Below are 19,981 nucleotides of genomic sequence, written 5' to 3'. Positions count from 1 at the left end.
GCTGACTTCAACCTCAGAAACACGTTTAACCAGCTGCAGAAGTCAACCTCTTTTTTCTAATGGCTCCTGGACCTTAAGGCTCCTGCTCACCATCACTGTTACAGTGTCCAACACTGCCCATCAAGTCCAGCTGGGACAGAAAATAAAGACCTGGGGCTCTGAGGATAAGCTGAATGACCATGACTCACAGCTCCTTAACGGAGTGTTTGTGCCAGGAGTCAGTTGTATAACACACTGGACACAGCGGGCGGGTTTAGGGACAAGGCACGTCTTTCAGATGCTGAGGATGTCTAGTGCTTGTGTGTTTTTTACAGCCAGGGTGTGGAGATTACAGCGCAGGCGAGCAGGTGAGCAGGTGACAGGCGCAGAGCTGCAGGCTGACAGGTGACAGTCCTGCTCACCGGACATTTCTACGGCTCGTCACAGTGCTGTCGCTGGGCTCCGCCGCGCCCGGCCCAGACAGCAGCCCACTGTGCCCTCGCAGGCTGGTCTGAAGGGGACGAGGGGGTCACTCACTCACCGCAGGGCCCCTTGTGCCGGATCCGGATCTCCCTCTGCAGGACACAGCCCATGGCCTTCATCTCGCACTGGCTGCCGTAGGTGTGCTCGTCGTCGCCGCACACAGGGTCGTGCACCTTGGGGCAGGCGTCCGGGCACTCGCACACCGGCTCCCCGTTCCTCACCACGCACGCCGCGCCGAAGCCGCAGGGCTTGTCCTGGCAGGGGCTGGGGGTGTGGAGCCCTGCTCGGAACGGGAGAGCAGGGGTCAGACGCGCAGGGCTGGGGAGGGGAACAAGCCTGGGGGCATCTCTGAAAGGTGGGGTAGCTAGCGGGCAACACAGGAACCCTGCGGCATTAAAGGGGACCTCGGGCTTCCTCGGGGGGGAGGGGACTGCTCCTAATGAAATAATCAGGGAGTGTCTTGTCGTCTGTGTCGGCACACCTCTCTCTGTACGTCAGAACGCGGAGCTCTGGCTCTGGCATCTCTCCCTGCTACCTTCAGCGGACCTCTGTGTCACTGGGGCCCGCCGATGTCAGGGGCCTCAGCGGCTCTGACTCATCGACGCCCCTCCCGTCTGCCCAGACCTGCATCCGGCTGTGAGGGGCTGCACACAGGCCAGCTCTCAGCAACCGCTTCTCGTGAAAACAACAACAACAGCCCAGCTCTGCTCAATAATTCAACAGCCCAGGGCTCCTGAGCGGCCAGAGGAAGCTCGGCGAGGCTGCGGCGGAGGGTCACAGTGTTTTGGCTGCTCCTGCCCCTCGTTAATGAGGAGGAGGGGGCAGAGCTGGGACCGGGGGCGGCTGTGTCACACTTGCTCAATCATGCAGGGAGACAGCGAGGAGGCCAGGAGCCGAGGACGGAGCCTGTCGATGAGTTCTCCGTGTCGGAGGAGCAGGCGTGTGGACCGTGCTGCTGTGACATCCCAGTGGTTTCAAAGTGCGCAGCGCTGCACATCGACAGGTCCGGTGGGCCTGCGTGGAGCTCTTGGAAAGTCCCAGGAAACATGGAGTTTTTCCTGGAGTTTCCTTCTCCTGCTGCAGTTACGGCAGCGCTCGCTTCCGAAATTGCTGCCCCGGAGCTGTGTCATTAAAGCAATTATCCAGAGATTACACGCAATCATCCCGGGTGCTCCATTTAAAACACATTCTTATTAAATGCGCAGACTGCCTTTAATATTAGATAAACTCTCGACAGTGTGTTCAATAAATCATACCCCTAACGCAGGCCTGAAACATCTCTCCCTTGCCTACTTCTCCGTTAGACTAAAATGTTTAGGAATGTTTAAAACATTTTTTTCTCTCCCAGCCAGAACATGACCCTAAGACAAACCAGGAGGCAACATCCAGAGGTTTCAGGGTGCCGCACTGGAACTCACAGAAGGGGTCAAAGGTCACCCACTGAGGCAGTTCACCCCTTTCTCCTTAGCCCTCACACTGAGCGTGCCGTGAAAAATAAGGAAAGAAGGGAAAATCGACACCCTTCCTGACTGCGTGTGAAAGAAAAGATCGCTTCTACAGCCCGTTCACATAAAATGTGTGCACGTGTCTAAAGCAGAGAATCTCAGCCCTCAGAAGAATACCATCTGCTGCCATCATTTTCCTCTCTCGCTGTCACTCGCTCTTTGAGTTTCTTAAGTGGAAAGGGAAGGTGCCAATCACTGCCAACTGCAGGCAGGAACTGCTGCCTACACACCCAAGTTGGTTCAGAAAGATAGATAATTCAGAGGCGTGTTAGAGCTCATTCCAGCAGTGTTTTCTGACACAGACACGGCGGGCTCTCCCATACCGGCCTGCTGCCCTGACACAGGGTCTTCCTGCCAGGTGAAGCACAGTGCACAGGGCCACTCAGGCTGCACACCCAGAGGCGCTTGCTTACTGAGGTCCAGCTGCCTGCACACACCCAGGGGACGCAGGCCCAGCGCCGAGAGGGACCACAGGCGCGGGTAGCCATGCCGAACGATCACATGCACGACTGCGCCCGACGGGCTGCGCCAACGGGCCGGACCAAGCCTCTCCAGGGCTGAACCATCCAGTGGGTCTTCAAGAGCGAGGCAGTCCCGTGCCCTGCCTGAGAGGGACGTGCTTGGACGTGCGACTCTGCGGGGGTCGTGGCAGTGGACACCAGCCGCCGGCAACCCTTCTAGCTCTCGGGAGAGACGGGAGAAGGAGGAAACGCCGCCTCCACACTGACCAGGGGAGCATCGCGGCGGTACTTAACATGCGAGCTGCAGCCTCGTACGGTCAACAAGTTCGCTGCATTCCAGAGTCCGACACCTAAAACTCCTGCTCTTTGCATTTTTGCAATTGAAATCGTTTGAATATCATTCCAGCTTTTTTTTTTCGAGGCATCACAAAAAAAGGCTTTGAAAACTCAGCCTACATACCCCTAGGGCACTCAATCACATTCCCGTTTGAAAATTACAGCAGCAGCGCACTGACATATTCAAACCACCGGGGCTCTGCTCAGCTTATACAGAGAGAAGGGATTTTATTCAAATGCTACACTGGATCGTACGCACTTTTTTAATCTCCCGAATACCTGAATTAATACTATGGCAAAAAAAAACAACAAATCAAAACCAGCAAATGTCTCTGACTGGAGGTGCACTGCCCTGCCAGCAGGCAGAGAAACAAACAAATCCTGAAGTAAATTATTTCAGTGAGGCGATTTTTTTTTCAAACAGCAGGATTCTTTTAGTTCAATAATTGCCGAGCTCTAGTTCTCCGGGGTGAGGAGAATTACTTCAAGCTTCAGAAATCAGGCTCGTGAGACCACTCAAATCCTCTGTCAACAGCATTTCAGGATTACAGAGGCCATGCAGTTATGTCCTGTTTTGTCAAAATATTTCTTCTCCTGGCCTGTGCAGAGGCAATGTTTAGAATTCATTTGAAAAAATCGAACCTCGAGATTCACAATGTTGTAAAAAGCAGCCTGGTGTTATTTATTTGCAGAACTAAATGAAACTCAGAGCTGCTGAACGCCCCGATGTCTGTCTCGCGCTGCCGAGGCCAGATCTGGAAGGGTTTGCTCCCAGGCGACGTGCAGAGAACTTGACGGTTCGAGCTCTCCCTCCCCGACAGCAGAGGGGTGATTCTGGGGAACACCGACGTCAATGACAGCATGTTGTAAAGGAGAGGAGAGGGGGCCGTCCGGCCTGTCTCACCCGTTAGCGAACTGATGCCAGAATCACATTTCCTGAAAGAAGTCAGAGTTCTGGTTTCAGCACCACGGCTTGCGTTGGACTCCACCGTCCAAAAGAAAGGAGAGATACTGAGCTTCTAACAAGGTCGCGTGTGAGGCCTCAACCTGCTCCTCCTTAATAATTGTGCTCACTCCTGCTGGGCTAGTGTTGCAGGACTCCTACACAAAGCAAATAACTGAGGCACAGGGAGAGTGACAGGGACAACGTCTCCATGGCATGGAGGCCAACGCTAACCCTGGACCGGACCACATGCACTACATACACAGACACAGTTCTGCATGCACAGACGGGACTTTTCTGGATAGTGTCTTTTGAGCGCACCAAGCCGGGATGGTCATGCTCTGAGAATTCGCCCGGGCAGACTGGAAGAGCGGAGGGAGAGGTGACGGGGCAGGGGCAGCAACTGGAGAAGGGGGTGCTGGGAGGAAGACCAGAGGGCATAGCGCTGCACTGCTCACACAAGAGTGTGGAATGATGCATAATTTATAGAAATGTATATCTTCCCTCATGATGCATCTCCTGCCTACTCTAATTTATTAGCCTTTTATTTAGAACTTATTACATTTAGAGGACTGGGGCTCTCTAGCTCTAAGGGAGATATTTTCTTATGTATTTAGAAAATAATAAAAGGCAAAAAAAGACATTAACATACAGAATGAAGAATCCCCACGAGTGCTGTTTTAGCTTGACTGCACATAGATCAAACTGTACTGGCTGTGTGGAGAGCGCAGAACTGCGTCAGGGGGTTTTACACCTGCGGATGAGCTAGCAGCGATTTCGTCTTTAAAGAAAAAAGACAAGTAATGATAGAGGGCAGGAAGGAAGAGGGAGGGAGGGGAGGCAGGCGGGACAAGGCGAGGGGTGAGCAGAGCAGCCCAGGAGCGAGAAGCAGGGCCTGCGCACACACTCAGCGACGGGGGGGGGGTTAGCGCTGGAGCTCTGGGGGGGCCCGATCCCCTTGGCGGATCCTGACGTCTCCAGCCGGGAGGCCTCAGGGTGCGGGGAAGGAGAAGGAGGCGTTCCCCCAGTCTGCCCAGTTACAGCCAGCCAGTGCCCACAGCGGCAGAGCCGAGCCAGGCCCGCGCGCCGGGACGCAGACGGGAGTTGGGGCCGACCGGCTGCAGCTCGCGGTGTGTTTTTCCACGTGTCAGTCCCGCTCTCTTCAGGGAACATCTCCGAATGTAACTGCGTTCAACTGGGAGCCAGTGCCCACCTGTCTGTTTCACCGCCCAGTCCTCCCCCAGGGGCGAGCACGGACACAGCGTGGGACACAGCGCGGACACAGGCAGGCAGCCGGAATGACGCGAGGCAGGCGTGTGACAGACCTGGGGGTGACCCTATACTCCCCGGATCTCCAGTGAGGAAGCCTGAGGTAGACGTCCGCTGCTGCAGAGGGTATCTACTACATCTGTCGACACTACCTGGTGACATCGACCGCGGAGGGCTTACACGCAGACAAGGAAAGAAACCGGCCTTAACAGCCTCAACAGCCAGCCCTGCATTTTGATCCTCCCTGTCTCCGAGAGCAGAGTCAGTCTCTCCATCTACAAGCTTTCCGCCCCGCTGCTCCTGGAAAAGGCTCTGTAACGCTCTGGAAAGAAAGGACTACAGGCCACATCCACAGCCGCCCCTCAGCCCCGCGCAGCAACGCCTTGGGCCTTTATTAGGCTTCAGCCGCTTTGTGGCGGAATGGCAAGGGACGTTACCGAGCCCTGCTGTGCCTCTGGTCTCTTGAGGAACGCCTGGAGAGTAAGCTCTCCGACCGCACAAAGGTCTTCTAGCTGTCTGGTCGTGCTCGTCTCCTGAGCCCGGAGCCAGGGGGTCCCCAGGACCTCGGCACCCTCCCTTCAGAGCCTCGCCAGACGACCCACAGCGCTGAGGATGGGGCTCCCGAGTTTGACAGCTCCGCTCTCCGACGTGACAGCAGAGGCCACCCGAGGGCAGCGTGTAAGCTGTCACCCACTTGGATGGAGTGCAAAAACTTCATCTTTTTTTTTGTACAATCGATAAATGCTGCCATCCATCGCGCTCTCGCTGATGCCTGAGACAAGCATGCACCGGGAAATGGCGGAGGAGGCACAGAGCGAGCCAGTTATCCCCGGGCGCCTCCCCGGAGTGCCTCCCGGGAGCAGGAGAATGAGATTCCCGGCGCAGTCCCGCCTCCCGAACGCCTCTCGCCTAGCTGGGACACGTCTCTCAGCTTTCCGCCCACGGAGGACAAGCAGGTTTCAAAGCTGTAAGCGCCCTGTTTTGCATCGAGAAGAGGGAACGTGAATCGTCTCCTGGGCAGATGGAGCGGAGGAGCAGCCTCATCAATAAAGGAAGCCTTTCCCCAGCAGGAAACAGGCTACCGCCGTGAGGAGGGGAAGTCTCTTAGCAAAGCACATGTGATGTTTAATTAAGAAGGAGAGGTGTGGCACAAACTGTGTGCCGATTTCAGTACACAGTAAGGTACTGTCATTAGCTGGGGAGCAAATGGAAACATTTACTTACTCAAGGAAATTTAAGAAACTTACTCTATGAAAATACTGTAAAATATTTGCGTTGGTAGAGCAGAAGGTTTAATGTTTCATCAGCTTTTCCTACTGCTTATTTGATTAACTTTCACCACGCAGGCTCACGGAGCAGAACCAGCCTCTGCCCTGCCGACGAGCCGCCTCCTGCTGCTCGCCAGGTCACAGCTGCTTCCTCCTGCGGCCCCCTCGCGAGACTGGAGAGGGACCCCAGCGTTCCAGAGCACACCGCGAGCTCCACATGCACGCATCATGCAGGGCGAGGGGGGGCGGGAAAGGGGAGGGCGGGGCTGCACAGTCCAGGAAAGGGGCAAGCACAGCACTCGGAAGAAGAAGAGCTCTCCAACCTTACTGACGCTTCCTTTTTCCCCAAAAGGGCTGTGGAGGAAGGCAGGACACAGAACACACTGACAGCTTGGGGAGGAAAAAACGACTTCAGGTTTGACAAATTTCTGTTAAAGAGCAAAAACCGGTCAAACACACCGACAGACGAAGGCCCGCTCGCGACCCGTTCGCCGGCGCCTCTTGGTTAGTTCTGCCCACTCACCCTTGCCCTCCCTGCACCCCCCCCCCAGGGGCCGCGAACCCCCAGTTTTAACAAAGCCGCGCGGCCCCCCCCACGGGGGAGGTCAGGATCTTCGTGGGAAAGGTCAAAGGCCGAAGCCCCTCGCCCAGAGTGGTCGCACAGAGCGACGCGTCCAGCAGCAGCCAGCTCTAAATCAGACAAGACTCCACAGACAAGACAAGGCAGCGTGGCTCACTGAAACAGAAGCAGGAAACGGACATTTTGAACAAGGGAGGAGGAGGAGGAGGAGGACAATGGAAGACACACCTGCAGATGGAATCAGAAGTGGAAGACTGGCACTACCGTCGCGTGGGAGTCATGAATGAAACATGACCTTAATGCTTCATCTGTCTGCAATGCAAGGCGTGACAGCCATGGCAATGGAACGGGATGAAGACGGATTGAGTGTCTGCAGTCCTGCCCCCCCAGCACCACACACATAATCACTCATCTTGCCCAGCGCTGAGCCATCGGGCAAGAGCACGAGAGAGCCTTACCGCACGGGCCCTGCTGCTTCACGGGGATGCGCGCCCGGGCCTGGCACTCGGCCCTGCGCCGCTCGCAGTCGTTGCCGAAGGTGCGCCCGTCCGTGCTGCAGAGAGGCCTGTAGGCGCCGTCGCACTGGATGGCCTCGCAGGAGCAGCGCGGGCCGCTGCGCTGCACCTGGCACACGGCGTTGAACTGGCACCCCTCCTGGCACTCGTCTGAGAACAAAAACAGAGCCCACAGGGGTCACCGCTCCGCCACCAGCACAGCGCCGCCGCGAGGATTTCTCCAGGAGGAGCGCGTGTGCGCGGCGCCCCGGGCTCCGTTCTGCCCGAGCCACGCAGGGGGGATCTGCGCGCTCCCTACGTCTCCGCTGTTCCTGCTCTCCGGGCCTGGGGTGCTGGTCCTGCCGGAGTCGGGGAACTCACTGCCCCAGAGCTGAAGCCCTCTGCTATTATTACCGTGTTATTGGAGGCTGGAAACAGGCCCCTTCCACCCTCTCCCAACGTTACCGGGCAGCAGCGGAGCCTTAAAAAGCAGCACCGAGCCCTGCAAAGGGCACATACTGAGAGCGTCTTACACATCACAGCACAGGCACACACAACTCTACACTCTGTGCCGCACAGCTCTGAGCAAAGCTGACCTTCTGTCCCTGCTACACAACACAGGGATGAACGTGAGACTCCCGTTGCAGTTCGATCCATGTTAGGAGGTGTGATGAGCCCCTGGGCCCCTTATATAAATTATGCAACAAAAAGGCTGATGTATTTAATAAGACTTTAAATCCAAAATAACGTATAAGCAAACTGTCAAGCTAAGGCAGCCAGAACAAATTAGCCAGCTCCTAGTGCTGGATCAATCACCAGCTCCAGCAGCTCGTAAACCCCGGACCGGCCCAAACCGCAGTGCAACGGGAGTCTACCTTCCTGCTCTGCTGCCCACACATATTTCACAGCCCCTGAAGCTCTTAGCTCAGCGAGCTTCACTCCTGGTCGTGGAGCGAAACTCCTTCGCAGCTGAAGGGCGTGAAAACAGACAGACAGCGGCTGGCTGCCGTCAGGGTCCAGGGGCTGCTGGGAAGCAACGACGGGGCTCCCTCGGAGTCGGACAGCAGTGGGGCGGGCAGCGCGCTCTCACCCTCCTTCCGGCAGCGCCCGGCGTGCAGCGCCTTCAGCTCCAGGCCCTGCAGCTTGCCCGTGCGCTCCATCCTGCACTTGTTGTCGTAGGTCTGGCCGTCGCTGGCGCAGACGGGCTCGCGGTCCGCCGGGCAGGACTCCGGCGAGGCGAAGGTCTGGGGCCGGCGGGTCCGCGGCTCCACGCGGCAGGCCACGTTCGGGTTGCTCCGGCTGTCCTCGCAGGGGTCTGCGGAGAGAGGGGCGGGGCTTAGGGACAGCAGCTTCCCGCCCGGACGGACCAAGAACAGGGAGCGCCCGCAGAGCGCGGGAATATCAGCGCCCGCAGAATTACACGCCGACGAGCACAGAATCCTTTTCCACCTCAGTTACAATAACACCACTGCTGGCTGGAGTAAATGGTCTTGTTATTCGGAATAATAACTTGTGCAATCTAAACTGTGCTCATTCACAGAATGAAAGGCAACGCACACTCTGCACACACTTGTGAGAGGAACTGCCGGGCGGCTCGTATCTTCGAGGAATTTCTGGCAGAAGAGTACCTAGGGTAAGAGCACAGTCCCGCCCGCTGAGGCCCAGGGAGCCGAAGAGCGACGTGCAGTGTTACTCAGTCACCAGGGCGACCCCTCCAGGCCACGCCAGCGTCCCCAGGTGCATCGACACACACCTGTCCTGTCGACAGCCGGCGCCGGAGCGCTTCGTGAGGACTGCGTGGTGACGCACAGTTCCCCCGGGCCAGCGGGGAGGCAAGATAATCCATAATTGTAATGTAATTTACAAAGACGGTTATTGAAATCAGAGAGGCAGCTTTACAGCTGCAGCCGGGCGTTCAAAAGCGAGGGGAGACAAAGGATTTATTTGCTGTCGTACAGCATTAGAACTCCGCCAAGCTGCGAGTAAGTCATTTGTAGCCCACAGGGGATAAAACAAAACAGAAAAGGCAGAACTGTTTCCAAGTCTCTGGATTAAAAAAGGGGGGAAAAAAGGAATGACAACACGAACATAAAAGAAAGCACAGCTTCGCTTTAATCTTTGCACAGAGTGACGAGGATGACTGAGACACACTTGCCAAAGTAACACTGGAGTTGGAATCGCAGACAAGCTGCCAATAATGAGAAAGCAGCGATGAGTCTATTACAACACCAGGGCCCACACAGCTAATGAGCAGCTACACAAGAATGCAACTGATCCTTTCTCCCACTGCCATCATTAGATAACAGATCCTAGCTACATTTTCCCGGGACTGTCTTCTGAGGCAATTAAAGAGACACTGTACAGACACCCCAAGAGTCAGGTCCTGGACCCCAGGGTCACGGGCTGAACCCCCAGCCAGTCACACCACTAGCAGAAGATGCTTTGCGTCTGGACAATTTGTCCTTCTTTGTTGAGGTTTCAGCTCGTGACATTTTTTATTCCGGTTCGTCTGACATATCCTGCTGCTCAGCAGGAAGCAGGAGCATTAATCTCCACGATCACAGCCCCGGCGTCTTTGCCCTGTATCTGGATTTCAAATGGAGGCCTTCGGGTGGGAATGGAGGTATTTAATGTGAAGAATGCCAGGAACAGTGAGCACGCCGCCGCGCTACGGAGACGGATATTTCAACCAACAGGCCCCGGGGGAACTAGCACGTTCACTCACACAGCAAAGAAGGAAGAGGCGTGAGCTGGAAACAAGGGGAAAGAAACCGAACCCAGCGCTCGATATCGTGAGAGTTTGGCAAAATCAGGAGAGAGGAGCAGCTGCTTGGAAACCCCGAAGACCAGGGAGTATCCAGTTCATCCGGAGCTCTCTCCCAAGCCCTGTGGTGAAGACCAACGACAGGCCCCGCTGGTCCAGTGATGCCAGCAACGAGCTTCTTCTGGGGCTGCGGAGCCCCGAGCCCCCCGGACAGGCGACCGAGACTCAGCGGACCGAGGGCGGTGGGAGAGGCCGAGTCACCAGCGGACAGGGAGGGGAATGCCAACTCACCGCAGGGGCCGTCGTGCTCCTTCCTGATGTTCTTCTGCAGGCGGCAGGCGTGCTGGTTCAGCTGGCACTCGCTGGGGTAGTCCTGCCCGTCACTGCCACACACCTTGCGCTGGGGCTCCTGCTCGCAGGACAGCGGGCACACGCACTTGGCGGACTGGCCGTCGGAGGACTGGATGCAGGTGCTGCCGTAGCTGCAGGTCACTTCGCTGCAGGGGTCCTTGGCTGAGGAGGGGACAGAGGGTCAGTGCCAGCGGCCGGTCCCTGACAGGCCCCACATCAGCGGCCTCTGCCGCCTCTGGACCTGCACTTCACGCTACAGCCTGCAACAAGGACTCTGCAGAGCACCTGCTCCTGCCTGACGTGTGGAGGCATGATGTATGAGAGGGACAACATTGCTCATCCTTCACCCTAGCTGCAACCCTGCAGTAACAAATATCTTTCCACGCCTGAACAGTCGCCCATCACCTCTGTGCAAACACACTGCAGACACGGAGGAAGGAGCTGCTTCCTGGGTGTGACGGCGTGTCAGGGCTGTCCTCCTCTGACTGGGGATGTCAGACAACTGGAGAGGGTGTCATCTGCACAAGGCTTTCCTCTGGCACACGACTAACAGGTTAACAAGCCCTTCATTTCCTGCACTGCTGCCATCATCACGTCACATCACGAAACGCCATGAAACTCCTTCGACAGAGCCTGGCTTGTTCTCCCCTTCAGCTGAGACGCCTCTCTACGCTGGCCTGATTGAAGCTTAAAGCGCACCATGCGCAGTCCACACTCCTGTAGGGTAATGTTTATCAAACACGTATCGCCGAGGAGAGGCGATGAGGCGAGGCGAACAGGGGAGCTGTACATGTGAGGGGATTTATAGGTACCGTGAAATTAGATGTGCAAGTTGTAGCACTTTCCCCATCCATGCAAGCACTGTGTACCAGGAAAGAAAGAGAGCTATTTACACTGTAATTGTATACAGAATTATCTTCATACTGGAACCCATTAAATTCAAGTCGGGCATTTTTTTATTGCAGCAAATTTTGCAAAAAATCAACAAGGAGATTGGATTTGAATGCTAAGAGGACAGCCCATTTAGCGTATATTTCCATGCACGGTGTTAGCACAGATAAGCCTCACTTCAGCCACGGATGTGTTAGCAAATTGCTTGTAAGAATGTGACTAGTTTTATAAGCAATAACCACCAGGGACTTTTCCCGGGAGATCTGATGAATCACGAAGCTCCTTTTTTCTTTTATAAAAGCACCCCTGCTTCCTAATCAGACTGCTGCTCCAGTCCAGCGAGTGGCAGGGCTGTCTGCCCGCGAGGATGTGGTCAGAGCTTTGCCAGGTTTAAAATTTTAATGAAGGGGACGCAGGGAGATCACACAGCTCCAGGCAGCAATAGCCAAGCAACAGAGGGGAACAAGGCAGGGGGAGGCGCAGGCTGACTTCTGGCTCAGTGAAACAAGAGCCAGTGCCCTGCTGCAATGCAAAACAAAACCTTCTCTTGGCTCTTTTGATAAATGCTGTATGATTTACACTAGATTTATTAATACTTCATGGCAGGGCTGGTTCGGGGGGCTGGTACAGGGCCGGTAGAGGGGGGGGAACCTTTGGATCCACAGCTCAGTGTCACCCCCGGAGTCTCGCTGGAGACCCTGCCCTCCTTTTCAGAGACTCTTATATCAAAGCCTTTTCGTTCTCCTTCTGCTGTACCTTCTAACGTTCTGCTTCCCTCCTCTAGGAGCGGGCTGTGGGGAGGGAAGGTGAAGCGGACCAAGTGCCTGCCACTCATCGCCGGCCCCCCGCCCTCCCAAGCCCCGCAGCCAGGCCTGGAGCAGCTCGGACTCTGCCAAGCTATCCAACGAGTGTCAAGCCTGCCCCCAGCCTTGTTGCCTAGCAGGACACTTCCCAGTGAAGTCCCTGTAGCCCCTAGCCCATCTGGCAGTCCCGAGCACAGTGGGAAAACGGGAGAGCGAGAATCGAAGCCAGCTCCGTATGACACTGCCCGATGCTACAGCTGCACCGTGCCAGACACAGGACCAGTGGCCCACAGCAGGCGTGCTTGAAGGTTTTCCCTGCTAAATTGCCAAACTGAGCAAATGTCCTTCGGTATGGACAAAGCCAGGGAAAGGCTGTCTGTCGCGCACCTGTGTCGGCGGAAGAAAGGGAAAGGGTGTGCAGAGACCGGCACACCCGGGACGTGCTTTAAGATTAAACTGGATTAAAACCGCCTGCAATTACAAAAACATGAAATGTGGCTTTTGAGAAACCAAGCCATTATCTCTCACCCTTCTCTCCCAGCCCCCCACAGCAAAGAGCTGGGAGCCACAGTCTCTCATGCAGATCCGTTCTCATTGCAAAGCAGCAACACAACGTTAAAAAGCTCTCGTTTGCAAAGGCAGAAGAAACTAGAGGGTGATTCGTCAAATTCCCAGACAGTTCTTCTGCTTGTCTGTTTCGTCCCCTTCTCCACCTGACGTAAAACTGCACAACACGAGGCCGACTCAATTTTACGCCAGGATTCAATAAGCATCCACCCTGCACAAACACAAGGCTACACAAACAGAGAGAAACTAGAAAAAATAATGAAGGAAGAGAAACACTCGGAGCTCTGCAGCACTGAGAGCTGTCATTCTCTCTCTCTCTGCACATTTCTCACTTGTCCCCCCAGCTGAGACGTGGTCTTGTTTAAGGAGAAGGTCGGCACTGAGGAGCCCTGCCGGCCTCGATGACTCCTCTTTCTGGGACGGAGCGCAGTGGCATCTGGGGAACTGGCTGGGCTGGGGGGTTAGACTCAGATGACTGGCCAGAGGTCCAGCTGGGATGTCCCTCCAACTCCTTAATTGGCAACAGCACAGGCAGGCAGAGTGGCAGGCTTGGAGCAGCAGAGGCAGGCCCGCGAGAGGGATGGAGCTGCAGGGCAAGGGGGGATGGCATTTCCAGAAAGTGGGACCATCGGAGATTCAAAATATTCATATAATATTAATTTCGTCCCCAACTAGGGCGGCAATCTGCGAGAAAACGAACAGGCACATACATCAGTCTCAGCTGTGTGAATCTCCTCTTCTCTTTTCCAAGCTGTCCCAGTTTCCTAGCAGTGCCCTGATTGCTGTCAATCCCAGCCACTGCCCTGATTCACACAGGAGCCTCTCCAATCTCAGCTCCTAGAGTTAGCATCCTGAACACGTCTCTGCAAAAACACTTGTGTTTCGTCCCTGAGAGCACAATGCTTTTCTCTTGTCCAACAGGCTGCAAAAGAAGGAGGTAACATTTGACTTAAGAACTCGACTTCTTTCAATACTGCAGGCAATTTCAGCCCACTTTTCCTCGTTAGGTTTATGTCATTTTTGTGCAGCGTCAGGTCAACGGAATTTATAATAGGCGCACAATGAACAGAAGAAAATACTTCTGTCTGGTCGCAGTAAGAAAAGCACCATTGTCTCTCCCACGCTGCTGTTCACAATGTACTGCCCTTTGTGTGTGTGCGCATCGGCTTGAAGCCGAGAAAACATTATGCAAGGAAATAGGAAAAGTTGTAAAGTAGAGTTCCTGAGCAGTATTAGGCTTAGCCAGCAAAACATCTTCTTTCTTTAAATGAGCAGTAATCTCTGCTTATCTCTCTCGAGCAAGATGTCTGGCCCCGGTCCCCACTAGGTGACAGCAGACAGGGTTTGTTTAACAAGTATCACTTCTCGGAGTGGGGGGAGCACAGGAGCGAAGGGCCAGACAGCATTCAAAACCTCTTCTTATCGTTTCTGTCATGTGAGCGGCTTCCTTCGAGCCAGAAGACTCCGCCGCTGTGGAAAGCACCAACAATGCGGGCAGGTAGAAAGCAGCGAGCTCGCACACTGCCTTACAGATCTGCGCACGTCTTTACTCTTCAGCTGTGTGAACGATCTCCCGCAGCCTGAAAGGAACTAGACTGGGCAGCAGCCAACAGCAAACTCCATCAAGAAAAACAAATGAATTTGCTGCCACTGAAGTGCCCCTGAGCCTCTGTACACTTTTCCATCGGAAGAGCCTCATAACCCCAGTGATCCTGGTGAGCTTGTCATCTTCCCGTTTTCCAAAGCACAGCAACCAAAGCAAGAGGGAATGTGAGAGGAAAATGAAAAGTTGCCAAGAAAAAGCACCTCTGGCACGATGGGGAGGAGCGAGTGAAGCACAGGATGTTTTGATCCTTTGGTAAAGGAGCCCTTTTCAAACAGCAGAGCAGGAGTGTTTTTCCACGCCCGGCCCATGGGAACGGCGGGCGGGAATCGCTGCCAGCGTGTCCATCGGAAAGCAGCGGAAAACTCTCCCTGAAGCCAGCACCACGTCCAGCCAGTGCCAAGCCAGGTCAGAGGTCAGAGGTCACCTGAGGTCACGTGTGCTGGAAAGACCCGAGTGCTCCACAGACAGGTGGGCAGGGAAACAGGGAAATGAGGATCTGTACATCGATTAGGAGGAGAGACCTGAAGGAAAGAGACATCTCATTGCTCACGTTCGATTGAGCACCAGCTGCAGCAAATCTGTTTGCATTACAAACCTGGCAGAAGCCCTAAAAAACAAACTTCTCTCTAACAGGTATTCGATATCTGCTTTCATCGCAGAGCCGAGGCATCACCTCATCGGGGTTTTCACGCCTCGGCGCTGGAGCTGTACCCCCAGGGGGTGACGAGCGCGGTCACAGGCCGGGGACGCCCGGCTGGCAATCAATTCTGCCTCCCCTCGCCATCGACCGCCACAGACTGCGCTCGGAGTGTCAGCCGTTCCGCACGGCTGGGGCGCAGGGATCAGCTCTGAAAGGCACTCGATGCCGCCAGAGACCATGTTTACTGGTCTCGGAGCTCGATCTGATGACAAGGGCCTCCGGCCCCCCGATCCCTCCCAGGCAGACCAATTCCCAGGGCTCCTCGACGCCACGCTGGCTTCTCGGTTTTCAATCTCGATGTAATAACTGTGTAGATTAGCTGTTCTAACGATTGTAGAAGACAGTGATGCACTGCATAGCCAAGCAAACAAAAGGGCTTGTTGCAATCTGAAACGGACCGTCCAACTCAAAGATCTCTCAGATGGCTCAATCCCCCACTCCTTAACAGCCGGTAAAGGACTCCCTGCCTTAACCCTTCAGCTCAAGCATGAAGCGAGTCTATTTCAGGACAGCCAGCACCACAAAAACCAAGTGAAATAAAGCAGTTTGTGAGCAGTTCGGTAATTTCAAAGACAGGACCTCTGCTGCTTGCAGCGTAAAGACCTGCCTCTGTCCCCCCGTCCTGCGAGATTCTGAGTTCCTGACTAGGTGGGGGTGAACTGCTGCCAGTGGGCGGCAGATATTTGGGCCCTGGCGGCTCTGAGCGCGTTACACTCCGCAAACACACACACACAGATCCCAGACCCCCGTTCCAAGTCCAGTAATTTGGCCTCCTCCACAGCCTCGGCAGCTGCGCTGCTCCACCGCATAATTGCAGCTCTTCTGCCGCGCGCGGGCAGCCCTGCGGCGGGGCTGATGCAGCGCCGGGCTGACACGCGCCCACTGTGCGAATTGAAAAAAAAACCCACACACGCACACAGGAAACAACATTCAACATCCAAAAACACACTACTTAGCCAACATCCAAAAGTGGACATTCGCTTTCACTTGGAAGTGCTGGGAAGAGTAGTGGCTGATGGTCATGGGGTACCATACAGCAGGGCTCAGGCAGCAGTGGGGGTGTGGTGTGTTTGGCGCCGCTCCACCTACCACAGGACCCCTTGCGCACCACCTTGAGCCTCCTCTGCGTGGCGCACTGGGCCTTCTCCAGCTCGCACTCGTTGGAGTAGGTGGAAGAGTCGGAGCCGCAGACCGGCGCCACCACGGGCGGGCAGGTCTTCTTGCACACACACTCCCCCTTGGAGGGGTCCGCGGGGTCCCTCTCGCACACCGCCCCGAATCCGCACAGCATCCCTCTGCACCCTGCAGGAAGAGGAGATAGAAGACACTCAGGACCCAGCCTTCACGGCGCTCCGGTCTCGGCGAGTTGGGACGCCCCCCCCCCCCCCCCTTCTCCGCGCTGTGCCCCCGCCCTCCCCCCGCCTCGAGGGAGGGAGCCCAGGCAGGAGGCTGGCACCTGCAGGGCTGACCCAAGGCAAGGAGAGACAGAGATCACGCCGGGCACCGTCAAGCAACAGCTCATTAGCGATATCCCAGTGTGTCTCTGCACCTTGAAGTACGTGACAAGTTACGTGGACGCCGAGTTCTTCGGTACTTCCTCCTGTCGTCTAGTGCTTAAACCTTCCCTTCCCTGACTGACTGACAGGACGGGCTGGACGGCAGCAGGCTCAGCGGAAGACAGCCAGCTGCAGTGGTTGAATACCTGTTGAAAGTCACCTGTCCAGGGCATTTAAACCCCGCTGAGCTCCACTGTGACACCGAGATTCCCACCCCGACTGGAAACAGAGCCCACTGACTGCCTCACAGCTGGCCTGAGCCTCTTGGTTAAAGGCAAGGTACCTGAGCACCAGGACCTCTCCAATACCTTCAGATGTGCTTTTTACATCTACCAGATGAAACGCAAGTATGATAATGGGACTTGGTAACGTAGCAGATGTCCTCAGAACGGCATCCTCTCATTTTTAAAAGCTCCAAGAGCGGCGCTCCTGCACCGGGGTGACCTTGCGGCCCTGGTCTCTTCCCTCTCTTGCTGCTCTAGTACCTTAGCGCGAGGCAGCGTGCTGAGCGCTCAGGGACAAGTCACTGCCTGTGTCTGCTGTGAGGACACCCCACCGCACTGCAGGACACCATATCCCACAGCTAGAGGAGCAGCCGGCTCCAGTGGACATTTCCATTCAGTGCAACAGGAGACACTTCCTTGCACGGAATATCGTGTGAGGTGTGAAGCCAACACAGTGATCGCGAGCTTGAGTCGATCGTGGGATCCCTACAGAATTCAGGTGCTAGCATTGTCCCCTCTAGGCTCAGGAAGACCTCATGCTACAGTAGTTCTGCTTCTGGGCTCTGGGAAGCAGTGCAGGATAGGTCGAATGCCATCATTAGTGGCACAGGTGAACTAAGCTGCGCCTTCCTGAGCCTGCCCACTCGGACGCGCCCTGCAGCGTGTGCCCGGCTGAAAGCAGAGTGAAGGGCGAGTCAGCACAGTGAAGTCACGGCAAGGGTGAGGCGAGGAGGAGCTGAGGGGGGTGTGGGAAACATGGCAAAGCTGGGTAAACACACACACAGCGCAGGCACCCTGCAGAGCTTCTGCGCAGACCCCCCAGCGGCTGTGAGGGGCAGACTCCTGCAACCCCCCGAGCTATGAGTCTTCCCACCGCGATCCCAAAGAATACCAGGCTCAGCCCACTGCTGTCTGTCACAGCCCAGCCTCTCCCCCTCGAGGCAGAACGGCCTCTGCTCTGAAAAGGGGGGACGGAGGTAGAAGCCAGTGTGAAACAAAAACAAGCAGAACAGGAAGGCCGACAGGAAGAGCACTGCAGCAGCTGTATCGAGAGGGCCCACGGGCCATCAGCGCACTGCAGCCGCAGGAGAGCTCGTTACTGAGGGGGAAGGTGATGTGAGCAGGTGCTCCGTGCTCTGCAGGCACACGTCCTCCCTGGTCCCGTCTCCTCTTGGAAAGCACGAGCGACCTGAGCACTGCCCTCGTGTGCCCTTCACGAAAACCCCAGGGCCGGCATTGCGGCTCCACGGGCCTCCGGCAACGACCTCTGCAGATCTTTCTTTTTAACCGAGCTCCAGCCCAGTTTCGAAAAGAAGAAAACATCACAGTACAGGTTCATAAGAGCAGCTCCAGACCGAAGGAGGCCATTCAGCCTGTTTAGCCTGTTTGGCAGTTTAGTAGTCAGCTGGCTCTTGTGTGTGTTGAAAGAAGCCAGACTATTGGCTTCAACAGCACGGTAGCCTGCTCCTCTGTCTTCTACACACTTGCACAGAGTTCCCACCTCTGGCTCCTGCTCTCTTCTGATTGTGAAGAAGCCCACAGGGCGAGCTGTGGTACCTGTAGCAGGTAAGGGTGAGAGCAGAGGAAAGATCCGCAGGGCAGAGCAGAGAGCAGGATCAGTTCTGCCACCTTAACCAGCGGGAGAGAGAAGACAGAGAGCCAGCAGGGCCCTGCGAGGCTGATTAAAACACCTCCCGTCTAGACGGGTTACCTGAGCATCGAGGTTCAGCTCCGCAGTAACAGCGTTAATGGTGACAGTGAGCTCCCCTGTCCCAGGCTGTCTTGGCGCACAGCAAGGGGAGCTGTCTGGGACTGCTTTCAGCCTGCAGAAGCTCCTCCACCACCCACGGAAAAGCAGTGAGTCTGCCTGACAAAACCGCGACTTCCTGACCCCAGGACATGGCTCTCCTGGTGCCCTCTCAGGATTATTCATGATCATTCATAGATGTACAAGCACATGCACCCAAGACCTTTTGCGGAACTAAACGGTTATTATAGAAAATACAGGTTCATATTAAATCAAGAAATTAATTAGAGGATTAAACCCAAAGGTGTAAAAACTGCAGGTGCAATATCAGTACAGGGTAAAAAATAACTGAATGCTGCATTTCAGAGAAGCTCATTTGTACAGTTAATGACAGATCTTAATAACCTCAATCAGCTCATTACTGGCTTAATAAGACCCATTTCACAGCTTCTTCCAGCTGTTCAGTGGCTGGATCTCTAAGGAGACCCCAAATGTAGAACACACCGGCCCTCAGGGGCCGAGGCTGGACAGCCCTGGTTTGAGGGCTCCTGAAACTGCTTTCAAAGAAATCAGAAAGGGCGAAGATGATAAGGAAGTTCAAGAAACCCTCACTCCAAGGGGGAACAGAAAAAGGTCACTCACAAGGGGGAATTCCAGATGTTTTGATGTTGCCATAAGTTCCACAGCTGTTGAACACTAAAATGATAAAATAGGATTCACAGTCAGAAGCTTTTTTAATGACTCCAAATGAATAAACTGAATGGTAGCCTGTAACCCTGCTGGCTGACGACTGCTTCCGAAGCAGATGGGCGTCCTCTGTGCCCGGAAAAGGAGCCGGCAGGGAGATCTCAGGTTCAACATTTGGACTGTGTGCTGAGCAAGCCGAAGCAGATCGCCCTGGCAAGGCCGGGCTCTGACCAGGGCCTGCGCGCGGGGTCAGCTCGCGGGGTCTCTGGGGGACGGACGCCGAGCCCCTGCCCTCCCTGGTGCTCCAGGCCGGATCAGCACCATCGGAACGACAGCGGTATCGCGGGGTTGTCGTGGAAACGGTCATGGAAGCTAGTACAGCAAAATGGGGGGCAGGGGGGTTTAAGGAAAACCAACAGAAACAAACAGCACACACCCCTGTCTGCACCCCAATGAGCACACAGCCCCTGTCTGCACCCCAACAAGCACACAGCCCTGTCTGCACCCCAACAAGCACACAGCCCCTGTCTGCACCCCAACAAGCACACAGCCCCTGTCTGCACCCCAACAAGCACATAGCCCCTGTGAGGACCCCAACAAGCACACACCCCTGTCTGCACCCCAACAAGCACACAGCCCCTGTGAGGACCCCAACAAGCACACAGTGAGAACCTGTGAGGACCTTAGCTCCTGCTCAGATCAGAACCAGAACCTCATCTGCCTGCCAGTATCAGACCCAACTATCCAGCCCAGCAAGGCCACAGCGG

General features: G+C 55.5%; 1 protein-coding gene across 8 annotated transcripts in view; it reads right to left on the bottom strand.

The window, feature by feature from the left end:
- agrn (agrin) overlaps window positions 1-19,981 on the bottom strand; it is a 170,550-nt gene that overhangs the window by 50,462 nt on the left and 100,107 nt on the right. For 4 of the 8 annotated variants that reach the window (XM_088938370.1, XM_088938371.1, XM_088938372.1 and 1 more), the window contains 6 exons: window positions 19,170-19,223; window positions 16,090-16,302; window positions 10,374-10,595; window positions 8,409-8,633; window positions 7,283-7,489; window positions 521-742 (listed from right to left, as the gene is read on the bottom strand). In XM_088938370.1, the coding sequence (XP_088794496.1) occupies window positions 521-742; window positions 7,283-7,489; window positions 8,409-8,633; window positions 10,374-10,595; window positions 16,090-16,302; window positions 19,170-19,223 (1,143 nt within the window). The remainder of the gene's footprint in view (window positions 1-520; window positions 743-7,282; window positions 7,490-8,408; window positions 8,634-10,373; window positions 10,596-16,089; window positions 16,303-19,169; window positions 19,224-19,981) is intronic. The other 4 variants (XM_088938373.1, XM_088938375.1, XM_088938377.1 and 1 more) reach the window with 2 other exon arrangements.

The sequence above is a fragment of the Atractosteus spatula genome, chromosome 20, assembly GCF_055471065.1.
Source record: "Atractosteus spatula isolate fAtrSpa1 chromosome 20, fAtrSpa1.hap1, whole genome shotgun sequence".
NCBI classification, from domain to species: Eukaryota; Metazoa; Chordata; class Actinopteri; order Semionotiformes; family Lepisosteidae; genus Atractosteus; species Atractosteus spatula.
This window is presented reverse-complemented; position numbering and strand designations above follow the sequence as displayed.